The sequence below is a fragment of the Poecilia mexicana genome, unplaced genomic scaffold, assembly GCF_051168715.1.
Source record: "Poecilia mexicana isolate PSO_F unplaced genomic scaffold, ASM5116871v1 scaffold_21, whole genome shotgun sequence".
NCBI classification, from domain to species: domain Eukaryota; kingdom Metazoa; phylum Chordata; class Actinopteri; order Cyprinodontiformes; family Poeciliidae; genus Poecilia; species Poecilia mexicana.
The window spans coordinates 526758-541953 of NW_028263390.1; the positions used below are offsets into that span (position 1 = coordinate 526758).

The following is a 15196-nucleotide window of genomic DNA, read 5'->3' on the forward strand; positions in this document are numbered from 1 at the left end:
TTGTCTTCCCCGTCTCAGACATGGACTTCCCCTCCATCTCTGGGTAGACGGGGACGACGGTGACCGAGTACTCCGTGTCCGGCTGCAGCTGCTTCAGGACGGTGCTGGACACGGTTCCAGGGACCTGGTCCTGGTTTGACAGGAAGAGGGATCAGCTGAGGCCTGGCTCCGCTGGACGAAGCTCAGTTTGGGATCTCAGCTTTGTCCAGGATAAATATCAGGTTCCTGTATTCCTGTCCTCCTCATTTCAAACCAGACAGAAATCTCTGCAGGAAATTCAGACTGAAATTTTTTATTTATAATTTAAATTTGTCCAAATTTTGAGTGGAAACTTGACTTTGTGTCTGGACTTTAGAAATGTGAAGGAATTTGTGTCAGGGATCCCAAACAAAGGAGAGTCTGCATGCAGGTTAGAGGCTGACGGTGGAACTGAATGCTGGGAATTAAATGTGGGATTCCTCCAGGAAGCTGTTCAGGACTACAGACGTTCATTCAGGAAGAAGGAAAACCTCATCAATCAACCAGCTCAGGTCTGGAAACTGATTTCAGGGTAAAACTGAGCAGCAGAGGAAAAGGAAAGCCACTGATATGTTCATTTAAATCTTAAAACATGTCAGCCAGGACTGAGCATCTCTGGGCGTGTTCAGAGCGGATCTCACCATTTCCTCCTCTCCCCCGGCCGTCGGCACCCAGGTCACGACGTATTCGCGGACGTTTCCCTCGGGCGGCTCCCAGCGGACGTTCAGGGTGCTGGTAGTGGGGTCGGTGACCCGCAGGTTCCTGACGGATCCCAGCGGCCCTGAGCGCACAAACGCCACAAACGTCACAAACTGGAAAAAGTCACAAACGCCACAAACGTCACAAACTGAAAAAGTCACAAACGTCACAAACTGAAAAAGTCATAAACGTCACAAACTGAAAAAGTCACAAACGTCACAAACTGGAAAAAGTCACAAACGCCACAAACTGAAAAAGCCACAAACGTCACAAACTGAAAAAGTCACAAACGTCACAAACTGAAAAAGTCACAAACTGAAAAAGTCACAAACGTCACAAACTGGAAAAGCCACAAACGTCACAAACTGAAAAAAGTCACAAACGTCACAAACTGAAAAAGTCACAAACGTCACAAACTGAAAAAAGTCACAAACGTCACAAACTGGAAAAAGTCACAAACGTCACAAACTGAAAAAGTCACAAACGTCACAAACTGAAAAAGTCACAAACTGAAAAAGTCACAAACGTCACAAACTGGAAAAGCCACAAACGTCACAAACTGAAAAAAGTCACAAACGTCACAAACTGAAAAAGTCACAAACGTCACAAACTGATAAAAGTCACAAACGTCACAAACTGGAAAAAGTCACAAACGTCACAAACTGAAAAAAGTCACAAACGTCACAAACTGAAAAAGTCACAAACTGAAAAAGTCACAAACGTCACAAACTGGAAAAGCCACAAACGTCACAAACTGGAAAAAGCCACAAACGTCACAAACGTCACAAACTGGAAAAAGCCACAAACGTCACAAACGTCACAAACTGAAAAAGCCACAAACGTCACAAACTGAAAAAGCCACAAACGTCACAAACTGAAAAAGCCACAAACATCACAAACTGAAAAAGTCACAAACGTCACAAACTGAAAAAGCCACAAACGTCACAAACTGAAAAAGCCACAAACGTCACAAACTGAAAAAGCCACAAACGTCACAAACTGAAAAAGTCACAAACGTCACAAACTGAAAAAGTCACAAACGTCACAAACTGGAAAAGCCACAAACGTCACAAACTGAAAAAGTCACAAACGTCACAAACTGAAAAAGTCACAAACGTCACAAACTGGAAAAAGCCACAAACGCCACAAACGTCACAAACTGAAAAAGTCACAAACGTCACAAACTGAAAAAGCCACAAACGTCACAAACTGAAAAAGCCACAAATGTAACAAACGTCACAAACTGAAAAAGCCACAAACGTCACAAACTGAAAAAGCCACAAACGTCACAAATGTAACAAACGTCACAAACTGAAAAAGCCACAAACGTCACAAACTGGAAAAAGCCACAAACGTCACAAATGTAACAAACGTCACAAACTGAAAAAGCCACAAACGTCACAAATGTAACAAACGTCACAAACTGAAAAAGCCACAAACGTCACAAACTGAAAAAGCCACAAACGTCACAAACGTCACAAACTGAAAAAGTCACAAACGTCACAAACTGAAAAAGCCACAAACGTCACAAACTGAAAAAGCCACAAATGTAACAAACGTCACAAACTGAAAAAGCCACAAACGTCACAAACTGAAAAAGCCACAAACGTCACAAATGTAACAAACGTCACAAACTGAAAAAGCCACAAACGTCACAAACTGAAAAAGCCACAAATGTAACAAACGTCACAAACTGAAAAAGCCACAAACGTCACAAACTGAAAAAGCCACAAACGTCACAAATGTAACAAACGTCACAAACTGAAAAAGCCACAAACGTCACAAACTGGAAAAAGCCACAAACGTCACAAATGTAACAAACGTCACAAACTGAAAAAGCCACAAACGTCACAAATGTAACAAACGTCACAAACTGAAAAAGCCACAAACGTCACAAATGTAACAAACGTCACAAACTGAAAAAGCCACAAACGTCACAAATGTAACAAACGTCACAAACTGAAAAAGCCACAAACGTCACAAACTGAAAAAGCCACAAACGTCACAAACGTCACAAACTGAAAAAGTCACAAACGTCACAAACTGAAAAAGCCACAAACGTCACAAACTGAAAAAGCCACAAATGTAACAAACGTCACAAACTGAAAAAGCCACAAACGTCACAAACTGAAAAAGCCACAAACGTCACAAATGTAACAAACGTCACAAACTGAAAAAGCCACAAACGTCACAAACTGGAAAAAGCCACAAACGTCACAAATGTAACAAACGTCACAAACTGAAAAAGCCACAAACGTCACAAATGTAACAAACGTCACAAACTGAAAAAGCCACAAACGTCACAAATGTAACAAACGTCACAAACTGAAAAAGCCACAAACGTCACAAATGTAACAAACGTCACAAACTGAAAAAGCCACAAACGTCACAAACTGAAAAAGCCACAAACGTCACAAACGTCACAAACTGAAAAAGTCACAAACGTCACAAACTGAAAAAGCCACAAACGTCACAAACCCTAATCCCTAACCCCCCCCCCGCTGCTGCAGGCTCCGCCCCCCGCTGCTGCAGGCTCCGCCCCCTGCTGCAGGCTCCGCCCCCCGCTGCTGCAGGCTCCGCCCCCCGCTGCTGCAGGCTCCGCCCCCCGCGGGCCGGCCGGTACTCACTGGTCTTGCCGGTGTCGGTCAGGCTGGGCCCGTCTCCCTCGGCGTACACCGGCACCACGGTGACGGTGTAGCTGGTGTCGGGCAGCAGCTTCTGCAGGATGGTGGAGGTGGTGCTCTCAGACACTTGTTCCTGCCGGAGACACAGGAAGTGAGGTCAGGACAGGAAGTGAGGCCAGAGCAGTCAGAGTTCTGTAGATCCAGCAGCGGGTCCTGCAGAGGAAGCTGACGGAGACTTTTGGTTTGAATGTATTGTAACGGCAGAAGGATTTGGATCTCCGCAGCGTCAGAAGAGTCAGATGTTTCTCCGTCGGCTCGCCGGGATTTAAAAACAGTAAATCCACAAACTGAAGAATCCGTCCGGACCAGCCGAGGTCGGAGTTTCCTGGCAGCAGCCGGCGCTGCTGTCTGGCGGCGGAGCGCATGGATTATCCCGTCAGAGGCAGCGCTCCATAAATCCCCGCCGAGGCTTTGATCGGCTCTCTGAGGGCGACGGTTCGAACCCCCGAGAGCCACTAGCCGCCCTGCAGCAGGAGGCTCAACATGTCAGGCTGAAAAACGATCAGCAAGATTATTTTTCATCCCCAGAAAACTCCCCAAGTTACTGCGATGGGAGCAAAGCCGGAAGCTACGAGCTCAAACACGCTCAGACGATTCCTCAGGCAGAAATGTGACCTAAAGAAAACATTTCACTAATCAAATTTGAAAAGTATTTTAACAGAGAAAAGCTCTAAACAACCAGCTGCCTGTATCCAAGCATGTTGATGGAAAGTTGAGTGGAAGGAAAATGTAATCATTTCAGAGCCGTGAGCAGTTACTGAGAACTTCTGCTCAGCTGTTTCTTTATTATATTACTTTTAATATTTTCTGGGAAATGTTGAGTTTTAATTCAGCGTGAAGCCAGAATCCTGAACTTTAACAAAAATAAAACTCAGTAGTTTTCGGGTCGGTAGTTTGATGACCTCACCACGATTTCCAGGCCGCCGTTCGCCGGGACGTAGATGACCTTGTAGCCCTGGACGTTGCCGTCGGCGGCGTCCCAGTTGACGGTGAGCGTGGTGATGGTGGGGTTGCTGACCCTCATGCCGCTGACGCCGCTCAGAGGCACTGTGGGCAGAAACACGCAGACATGCCGGGTCAAAGGTCGAGCGTGAGGGAGGGCGAGTCCAAACGTTCTGCGGCAGCGTACACGTCTTCCCGTCCTCAGACTGCCGCCGGCCTTCGCGCGCCGGGTACACCGGCACCACGGACACGGTGTAGAGCGTGTCGGGCTGCAGGTTCCTCAGGACGGTGGCCGTGGTTCCTGAGGGAACTTGTTCCTGTAACGGACGCAGAGGGTCAGAACGCCGCCTGGTCAGTCGGTCCGGCGGCGGCCCGGTTCTCACCATCTCCTCTCGGCCGCCGGCGGCGGGAACGTAGAAGACCTTGTAGAGCCGCACGGCGCCGTCGGCCGGGTCCCAGCGGACGTTCAGGGAGGTCATGGTGGGGTCGCTCACCATCAGGTTCTTCACGCCGCCTAACGCTCCTGAAGCAGACAATCCGCCGCTGAGACGACGGAGTTTTCTCCGAGTCATTCCGGGTTTGGGACTTACTGGTTTTCCCGTTTTCAGACATCCTCTTCCCGTCTCCCTCAGCGTAAACCGGAACCAGCGTGACGGAGTACAGCGTGTCGGGCTGCAGGCCGCGCAGGATGGTGGCCGTGGTTCCCGCCGACACTGTTTCCTGTTTGCAGCAACATGCCACACTAATCAGCCGCTTGGAGACACAGCCTCAGCATCAGCCCGACGTGACCTGCAGCTTTCTCAGAATATAATCTGCCGTTTCACATGATGAACAACTGCTGCTCTGCTCTGGCCCGGATTATGTTTTCATTCAGCTGCAGCGGCTACCGCTAAATGAAAAGTTAGCTCTGCTGTTAGCACTGATAAAAGAACCGAAAGCACCTGAAGAGTCGGTGTAGCTAAAGTTCCTCTGCTCCACAGGAAACCAGGGCGTTTCCATAGCAACTGCTGACCCAGCATTTCCCTGCTTCACCCCACAGCTTCTTTCCTCACGTTAAAGACTGAAACTCTGCCAGGTTTCCAGATCAGAATAAAAGCTCAGTTCAGCCTGACCCAGCGGCAGAACTTTAACTAGGCCAGTTACACAGTGAAGCGCTGAGGGAAGCAGGTTCCTACCAGTCCTACCATGCTCTCCGCTCCTCCGGCTGCCGGAGCGTAAATCACTTTGTACTCGCTGACCCGGCCCTCCGCCGGCTCCCACCGCACGTTCAGCGTGGTCATGGTGGGGTTGAGCACCTGCAGGTTCCTCACGCTGCCTAGGGGCTCTGCAATGGCAAACACAGCTTTAATATGGGATTATTCACTTAAATATAGCCTTAATCTGGGATTAGTCACTGAAACATAGCTTTAATCTGGGATTAGTCACTGAAACACAGCTTTAATCTGGGATTATTCACTTAAATATAGCCTTAATCTGGGATTAGTCACTGAAACATAGCTTTAATCTGGGATTAGTCACTGAAACATAGCTTTAATCTGGGATTAGTCACTGAAACATAGCTTTAATCTGGGATTATTAACTTAAATATAGCCTTAATCTGGGATTAGTCACTGAAACATAGCCTTAATCTGGGATTAGTCACTGAAACATAGCTTTAATCTGGGATTATTCAATTGAAAACAACTATATTCTGTCAGTTTCTCTGTGATTTACTGGATTAACAGTTCATCCCAGTGGCTCCCAGTTGGTGTGGAGGCTTACTGGTTTTGCCCTCTCCTTTGATGTCCCTACTGGCGCCTGATGGGTAGACGGCTGCCACGGTAACGGAGTACGGCGTGTCGGGCTGCAGCTGCTGCAGGATGACGTTGGTCTTCTTCCCGCCGACCTGCAGCTGCTCACAAGAAACACAGAGTCAGATTACACACAGGCTCTATAATCTCAGATTATGGTTTCTAATGTCCCAGCAGATTGTTTGTTGGATCTCTGCAGCCTGAAGCAAACCCAGCGCCTCGGAGGCGGCCCGGTTCTGAACCAGAGGAAAAGAGTTTGGGCGACGACATCTCAACCTGTTCACACGAGTCGGTGTGAGGTAAACGCAGGAGGAGTCATGCTGCGGGACCTTCAACTCCTAAAGGATTAAAGTCTGATGGCTGCAGCTTGGTCCAAACTGGACAGGACGGCTGAAACAGAAGAACTAACGACCTAGTCAAAGTCCAGATCCTATGCTGTCTGATATCTAGGACAGAAGGTTCTGCCGGGCCTCTCCTGGTTCTGAGGTCCATCGGTCAGAAGTCAGAACATCTCAGAGACTCAAATTCCCAGCATTCCTTCCTGCAGTCCTCAGATTGAGGCGGATCCGGTCCGTAGATCGAGGCGGATCCGGTCCTCAGATTGAGGCGGATCCGGTCCGTATATTCTTGTATTATGACGTTTCTCTCTCATGTTAAAGAGAGAGTGGTTGCAAAGCAGTTTGATTGGTCAAAACTGATTGGAAATCGCTAAATAAGTTCAGTCCACTGACCGTTGTCGCATAATCCCCACTGTATTTTGTAAAGCTATGACTTTATTCTGTTATCATCAAACTGAAGTTTTATCCCTTTGCTCTCTGATCATCACAATGAACCCCCTCCAGGATCCGGGCCGGGCCTTACCGTCTGAGGCTCGCCGCCGGCGACCGGCAGGTAAGTGACCTTGTAGTTCTTGACGGGACCGGGAGCGGCGTCCCACTTCACGGTCAGCGAGGAGACGGTGGCGTTGAACACCCGCAGGTTCCGCGGCGGCTCGGGTCGCACTGGAGGCAGAGAGAGGACACAGTGAGGGGGGATGAAGGTGATGATGATGATGATGGTGGTTCCTCTGCAGGAGGTCATGGAGCTGCAAAGGTCAGGATTAGGATGGAAGCAGCAGGATGATGATGATGATGATGAGTGAAGCTGGAGCAGAACTGGACTTCAGAACCCTGACTGTTCAACCCAAACCCAACGGTTCTGGTTGGTCCAGAACTAATTATCTGACCCGGCTTCACAAGCAGCACCATGAAGACCAAGGACCAGAGGACAGCTCTGGGTTAGCCTAGGCTAACACTAGGCTAACCCAGGCCAACACTAACCTATCAATGTCCAACGCTCAGCTAACCAGGGCTATCCAAGGCTAATGCTAGGCTAACCAACAATAATGTTAACCTATCCAGGATAACAATAGGCTTATGAAGGAAAACAACAGATTTACCAAGGATAATGCTAAGCTATCATAGGCTATTTTTAGACTGCTGTGCTAATGGACAGTACAGGAAGAAGACCATCCTAGGCATGCTAGTCACTAGAGTCTCCTAAGCTAACGCTAGTGAGCTGTCTCCGTCTGATTGACCAGCGTTGAATGTTCAGTTAGCAGTGGCAGTTTATCATTGATCAGATCAGTAGCTAGCTTTGGAATGAATATAGCGTCTACACTATCCATCGCTGGGTACGCTACAGTATGAACTTTGACCCTAATAGTGCAGCATACGGATGAAAATCCAGGATCAGGATAAGCCTATAGCAGCAGCAGAGGCTGCCATGGCGATGTAGTTAGACTGAGCTCCATCGCTGCAGCAGGATGGCTGAACAACATGCGACAAAATGGATCCACACGATGGTGAGGTTATGGAGACACACAGCTGATGATGATGATGATGATGATGATCCTGACTCTGCGTTCACACCACAGCCAGAGGCAGGCTCCACCGGGACACACCTGGTTTACTGCAGCTAAACTGACCCTGAAAAGCATCTAAGCTAACCCGGTAAGGCAGCTATGCTAACCCTGAAGGACAGCTAAGCTAACCCTGAAAGGCAGCTAAGCTAACCCTGAAGGGCAGCTAAGCCAACTCTGAAGGGCAGCTAAGCTAACCCTGAAAGGCAGCTAAGCTAACCCTGAAGGGCAGCTAAGCTAACCCTGAAAGGAAGCTAAGCTAACCCTAAATGGCAGCTAAGCTAACCCTGAAAGGAAGTTAAGCTAGCCCTGAAGGGCAGCTAAGCTAACCCTGAAAGGCAGCTAAGCTAACCCTGAAGGGCAGCTAAGCTAACCCTGAAAGGAAGCTAAGCTAACCCTAAATGGCAGCTAAGCTAACCCTGAAAGGAAGTTAAGCTAACCCTGAAAGGAAGTTAAGCTAGCCCTGAAGGGCAGCTAAGCTAGCCCTGAAGGGCAGCTAAGCTAACCCTGAAGGGCAGCTAAGCTAACCCTAAAGGGCAGCTAAGCTAACCCATAGCTAAAGGAGACGCTGCTGGTGGTGTGAGCGCACAGCGAAGCTCTGAAACACAAACATGCTGAGACACGAACGCTGCCGCCAGTCGCCTCAAAGTGTGAACAAACTCTGAGAAGGTCGTGACCTCTCAGTGACCTACCATCTGGAGCCTTCAGCACTAGAAAGAGACGTCAAGAAGAAGAGCGTTATTCCAGGTTGGCCAAGAGCAGAAGGTCCTGCTGGGGGGGCGGGATCACTTACAGGTCCGCTCGGCTCCGATCAGATCCTCGCTCTCCGACTCGTCGGGATAGATGGCCGTGACGGTCACCAGGTACTCCGTGTCCGGGTCCAGGTTCTCCAGAACGTACGAGTTCTCATCGTTGTTCAGGATTTCCTGTTGCGGACGAAACCAAGAAACTTAACATCTCTGCTAACTTTGAACTGTCTAGTGCACTAAGCTTCCCCTAGATTCATTTTTCCAGAAAAATTCTGAAGTGCAAAATTACTTTGTTGATTTGGCATTTAGCATTCATTGTGCTCTGTTAAATACTATATTGGCATAGCGACCTAGCACTAGCCTCCGCTAAATCCCGTGTCAACATCACGCCTTCTTAATAGCTAAATACCATTTTGGTGTAGCACTTTAGCATTAGCAGAAGCAATGCTTCTTTATGGTTGGTGCTGCCCACCACCGGGTCGAGATTTCAACCATCTAAGCTGCTGGGGTGAGGTCATTACTTCCCAGTTAAACAGCTGCACAGCATAATGCTGCCACCACCATGCTTCCAACAGCAGGTAAAGAGTCTAACTAGATAGTTTCTCAGGGATAAAACGCTGAGCAGACATATTTCAGCACTTTGGATGACAGCTTACGTTCTTGGGGTCCTTCTCGCCTTTCCTGGTCCATGAGATCCGGAAGAGCGCCACATCTGGAGCGCCATGTTCCCAGGTGGCTCTGAAGGAGTTCTGGGTCACCTCGGAGAACTGCAGGTTCTTGGGAGCTGGGACAGTATCTGTTTAAGGAGACAGGAAGCAGATCTGACCACCGGTTAGCCTGAGGTTCACAGGCTGGAGGCAGTGCGAGTCCCAGCTGGTACCAGCAGAACCTGGAGTCTGGGTTAGGTCAGGAAAAAGCCTGAAAACTGGAGCAGGAATCAGATTTTACTCCAACATTCCTGCAGACTCCAGAGGAAAGAACCGGAGCGACCTCTAAGCCATTAATCTACAAACGTCTGGCTGTGCAGGAAGAGAGATGAGGCTGCTGGGACTCAATCAGAACCTCAGTGGTTCTGGTTCAGAAGACTAAACCTCTCAAGACCAAAGTTCTGCTTAAAAACGGGGAAAGCATCCAGAAATGACACAAGCTGCTCAGAACTTCCTGTCTGCAAACTGGACCAGAACCAGCAGAGGTATCAAAACTGTCAACACTTTAATTCTGAGGTTTGTCCTGGTGATCCGACAGTACCAGGTCCGGTCCTGTGGACCAACAGAACCGTGATTACTCCATGAGTCTGATCTGATATTCACCCTAACCTGCAGCTTCACAATGAAATGTAGAACCGGGCCAGAAAAGGTCGGGACATCTCAGAACCAGAGCCATAAAACTGACAAACTGAGTTATAAAGTGCAGCTGGAAGTGATGTGAGCCTGCGAGGTGCTGAATGAGCCGGGTCCGGACCTGTGATGGCGGTTCCGAGCATGGGGGCGGCAGGTCCCTCGTCGTACACGGGGGTGACGGCGACATCGTACTCCGTCTGGGAGATCAGGCTGGTCAGCTGCAGCGTGGTGACGTCACCGTTCACCTCCACCTGCAGGTGACAGTTACCGGTCAGAACCGGGTCCAGAAAGCTGCAGCATTACTTCTAGATCTGGATCTGCAAAAGCTGAAGAGCTTTAATCAGAACCTAGACCCAGAAGAGTCTGGAGGTGAAACCGTTTTTATCTGAGGGAAAATGTTCCAGAGCAGCAGGAAGCCGAGATGAACCGCCAGGCCGATCCGGGTCATCCATCAGAACCTTCTGGAGGCGTCAGAGACTCTGCTGACGTCCAGGAGGAAAGGGAGGATCTGTAAAAACCCAGCCAGAACCAGAACCCAGCCCGGCGGAACGCTTCGGCCGTGACTGCGGCCAACAGTGAGAGGAGAACCTCCTGGAACCGGGCCTGGCTACGCTTCCTGTCACCATGTTTCATACGACTCAGAGCCACTTGGAGCGCTCCGAGTCGCTCAGCTGGTACAAATAAAATGTCTCGTCTGTTGGAATGGCTCTGACAGGCTACCTCCTGAAAGCTAAGAGAACTTCCTGTTCCCTAAAGAGTACTTCCTGTTAGCTATAGGGTACTTCCTGTTCCGTATAGGGTACATCCCATAGACATAATATAAGGATAGACCCTCATGGACCGCTCTCGCCTATTGTCGCTGACGAGATTTAGGGCGGCCATCTTGGAGCGGTACTCCACTCCACTCAGCGTTATGTGTTTAGCAGCACAATGACGTATCAGCGCATTTAATGATCATAACAGCTTTTTTGTTACTGGGTATACCGCTCCAAGATGGCCGCCGTATTTCCTGCGCCGGAGCGGTCCATGAGGCGTCTATGCTTATATTATGTCTATGGTACTTCCTGTTCCCTATAGGGTACTTCCTGTTAGCTGTAGGGTACTTCCTGTTAGCTGTAGGGTACTTCCTCTTCCCTATAGGGTACTTCCTGTTAGCTGTAGGGTACTTCCTGTTAGCTGTTGGGTACTTCCTGTTAGCTGTAGGGTACTTCCTGTTAGCTGTAGGGTACTTCCTCTTCCCTATAGGGTACTTCCTGTTAGCTATAGGGTACTTCCTGTTAGCTATAGGGTACTTCCTGTTAGCTATAGGGTACTTCCTGTTCGCTAAATGGTGCTTCCTGTAACTTCCTGGTTTACCTCCTTCAGCTCTCCCCCGTCAGGTTTGTAGGTGATCATGTATCTGCGGACGGCTCCAGGAGCCGCGTCCCAGTTCAGCATCATGCTGCTGTGGGTGACGTCGCTGATCCTCAGCTCTCCAGCAGGGGACAGAGGTACTGAGGGAGGACAAAGACCTGTTAGAGCCGGAACCAGAACCAGATCCGGAACCGACCACCAGGTCAGTCCGGCTCACTGGATCCAGTCAGGCCGCTGAACTGCTTTGGCAGAAAACTGGGAGCTTCCTCTGGCCCAACAAGGGTTAAAGGTCAAACTACTTTTTTTTTTTTTTGGTAATTTAACCAGTCATGAGAAAAGCAGTTAAGTTTATTAGTCAAATTTATGTTTTCACCTCGGGATTCACTCATTTACAAATGTCACAGATCAAACTAAATATTTAATTAAATATCTAAAGGGCTAAATATTTAGTTTGAAGTAAAAAGTTTGTTTCCAAGCTAACTAGTTAGCAAGCTAAATATTTTATTTTGAGATAAACATATAACTTATCTAAATTTTTAGTTAGCAGGCTAAACATTTAGCTTAAACTGGTGACGCTCCGATCGGGTTCTTTGCTGCCGATTCCGATCTCTGCCGATCACCTGGATTGGCTGTTAATGTTTCGCTTTAGGCATAAATGATTCTGTTATCTGGCAAAATGGAAAAATGATCTGGCAATAAATTCACCAAATTTAGACCTTTTAGACATATTTCAATACACGTCTAGAGTTTGTTTTCAGCTCCTGCTGCAGCTGCTCGCTGTGAGAGCTCACCGTCTGGAGGCTCAGCCCGTCTGGGAAATATTACCACCAGTAGCGACGGTCCGACAGCAGAACCAGAACCAGAACCGGCGTCTCACTCCGCAGCTCCAAGACTTGAATTATTGTTGGTGTTATTTGTTTAGCTCTCTGACCGTGATGCTAATCCGGTGAGTGTTGGTAGCTGCGCTGCTCTACCTGCTGATGGGTCCGGATGTCTTTGGTTCCTGCACTGATGCAGCCAAATCAGTCAAGTTCTTGTTTTTAAATATCATATTAGATTCGTGGTGTTGATGCGTCGTGTCGTGCTTCACCCCGAGGTAATTCTCCACCGCGACTCGCAAACGTCCCCAATCAGTTAAAGTTCCTCACTACAGGAGAGCAGCTGCAGGCTGAGAAGGGAGACGCAGGTGATCAGTTTGTGATCGGCAACAAGAGACAGCGATCGATCACCGATCATACACTTTCTCACAGAAATCAGCCGAAGGATCGGCGGCCGATCCTTCGGCCGCCGATCCTTCGGCACACCCCCGGTACACCCCTAGTTAAATGTTTAGTTCTGTCTGTCAGACGCAGGTTGTTGCTGTTAGTTGTTAAGCGGCTCATCTGTGTGTAGCTGCTGGAGGTTGAGGCTCTGAACCCATTTCCCCTGGACGTGGCCATGTTGCTAGCGACCCGGTGATACCGGAGCCGGGTTACGTACAGGTGACCCCGCGGCCCTCCAGGGCCTCACTGGTGGCCTCGCCGTGCAGAGCAATGAGTGTGACGGCGTACTGCGTGTTGGGGATGAGCTGCAGCAGCTGGGTGTTCGTCACGCCTCCAGCAACACGAACCTGCAGAGACAAACGGAGTGAAGTGAAACCTGGAGGCACTGAGCATGCTCAGAGCGCCGCGCATCACCGTCTGCTGCAGAACCAGGACTCACCTTTCAATATTCAGCTTAATGTGGCTTAAGACCATCTTTAGATTACTATCAGTTATTTAGAAACTGTGCAGTACTCACTTTTAACCCAGAAAAGGACTTAGATTAGCCACTCTTTAGCTTATTTTTTCAGAAACTGTAGAGTACTCACTATCTAGATGCAGAGTCACTTTTGGATCTAGACTACTTTTAGACTCCTTCTGATCCAGGAAGGGAATTAGAGCAGAGGAAACTTCGCACCCTGAACAGGAGCACCTAGTTTACATACTTTAGATCAACACTGGATTCTTTTTCTTTGTTTTGCTCCTTCTTTGGCTTGTTATTTTGTTTGTATTTCCTTTTAATTCCTGTAAAGCACTTTGTATAAAGATAAAATTACCTTTACCTTTAAGAACAGGATAAAGATGAACCAGAACTGAACTCATTGTTAAATATTACAACTGTTTTTAAACACAATCTTTAATTTGTGTTACTATGGCTGTAATCCGTGATGCAGCCACACAGAAGATCTGCCTCGATTAAACCAACAAAATGAAACGTAAACATCGTCCAGATCCAGAAAGATTCAGGATGAATCCAACGAATGATGAAGGAAGAGCTCAGACAAAATCAGATCTGAAAATCCTCCAAGCTCAGGAACCAATGTTGAAGAGATTTACTGAATCAATGTTGTTTTGTGGTTTAAATCTAATGAATGAAATGTCGACGTCTGATCAACGTCTGATCAACGTCTGATCAACGTCTGATCAACGTCAGCCGGCTTTAGTCATCAAGGTCGTCCAGAAGGTCAAGGTCACCTTGAGCTGCTCAGGCACGGCAGCAGCAAAGGAGCGACAGGAAGAATCGGGACGTGGCTGCAGAAGAACAGGAAGCTCCAGGATTTTCAAAATAAAAGCCTGTTAGCCTGCTACATGTTGAACATGGAGTTTCCGTGTGGAAACATCTGGAAACGGTTCTGATGGCTGCAGCGTAACGCTCAGAGGTTCTGACCCGGCCCGTCAGAACATGAGCTCATCCCTCCGTCTCTTTAAATGGCTGGTTCTGGTGCTGCAGCTGCACCTCCATCTGGAAGCTGTAACCCGACCCGCCGAGCAGTGCTGGGCCGACCCGGTCCAGATGTGAACTGGGGAGACGTGCGTAGTTCTGAGTGTTTGGGTCCGGGTCAGCGTCAGAACTGCCTCATGTCTCTAACAGATCCAAGAAGAAAAGTAAAGAACCGGGTTCTGCAGGACTTCAGCCAGATCACACACACACACACAGACGCAAGCGCACGCACGCACACACACACACACGCAAGCGCACACGCATGCACACACACACGTACTGAGCTTTCGAATCATCTTCAGGTGTTTCATTAAAACTCATTTGACGTTTTAATTTCTAAACTAGGTGGATCTGAGGCTCTCCACTCGGGGCACTGCAGTCTGGGGGCAGAACAACCGTTTGGGACGTAAATATTTTTTCTGTTCTCTGGTCTCTGTTTCCATCAGGATCCAAACCTGGAAAATACTTGAATCCAATTCAGACATTTCCAAGTGATGATTCCTCTTAAAGGGCCGGTATCATGTATTTCCATTTTGTAGCACAAACAAGTAACAGCTGGAGTGTTTCACATGTGCCCAACTGAGTTTATGTGACATCACCGAGTCTGGAGAATCAGTTCAACTGGGACGAAAGAGGCAACATTAGCCATGTGGCACCTGTGGGGGCGCTGCACCAAGAACCACTGAAGGAAACGACACAAAAACCTCTGATGCAACTTCCTTCTTCACCAGATGGAAACAAGATGGAGGCGTCAGATTTTAGCAGTTGGAGGATTTCTCCCAGAATGCCCTGTACTATAGTCCACTTCCTGCTTTTGGAGCGGTCTATAGTCCACTTGGCGTTCACAAACCGAACCCAGACCGAGGTTTGGAGGACCGGAGGTCAGAGGTCAGTTAGCGTTCACACCTCACCAACCGGACCGGAGTTTATAGACAAACGGACCAGAGTTGCGTTAAAGTGGATTAAATGGGATTGAACC

The 15196-nt window shown here is 48.4% G+C and overlaps 1 protein-coding gene across 3 annotated transcripts in view; it reads right to left on the bottom strand.

The window, feature by feature from the left end:
• Nucleotides 1-15196, bottom strand: part of col12a1b (collagen, type XII, alpha 1b) — a 97513-nt gene that overhangs the window by 30297 nt on the left and 52020 nt on the right. For 2 of the 3 annotated variants that reach the window (XM_088001711.1, XM_088001713.1), the window contains exons 23-38: nucleotides 12955-13084; nucleotides 11479-11615; nucleotides 10244-10373; nucleotides 9439-9578; nucleotides 8827-8959; nucleotides 8726-8743; nucleotides 6995-7134; nucleotides 6105-6234; nucleotides 5528-5667; nucleotides 4934-5063; nucleotides 4727-4866; nucleotides 4531-4660; nucleotides 4309-4448; nucleotides 3345-3474; nucleotides 660-799; nucleotides 1-130 (exon numbers count right to left, since the gene is read on the bottom strand). In XM_088001711.1, the coding sequence (XP_087857837.1) occupies nucleotides 1-130; nucleotides 660-799; nucleotides 3345-3474; nucleotides 4309-4448; nucleotides 4531-4660; nucleotides 4727-4866; nucleotides 4934-5063; nucleotides 5528-5667; nucleotides 6105-6234; nucleotides 6995-7134; nucleotides 8726-8743; nucleotides 8827-8959; nucleotides 9439-9578; nucleotides 10244-10373; nucleotides 11479-11615; nucleotides 12955-13084 (2038 nt within the window). The remainder of the gene's footprint in view (nucleotides 131-659; nucleotides 800-3344; nucleotides 3475-4308; nucleotides 4449-4530; nucleotides 4661-4726; nucleotides 4867-4933; nucleotides 5064-5527; nucleotides 5668-6104; nucleotides 6235-6994; nucleotides 7135-8725; nucleotides 8744-8826; nucleotides 8960-9438; nucleotides 9579-10243; nucleotides 10374-11478; nucleotides 11616-12954; nucleotides 13085-15196) is intronic. The other variant, XM_088001712.1, reaches the window with a different exon arrangement.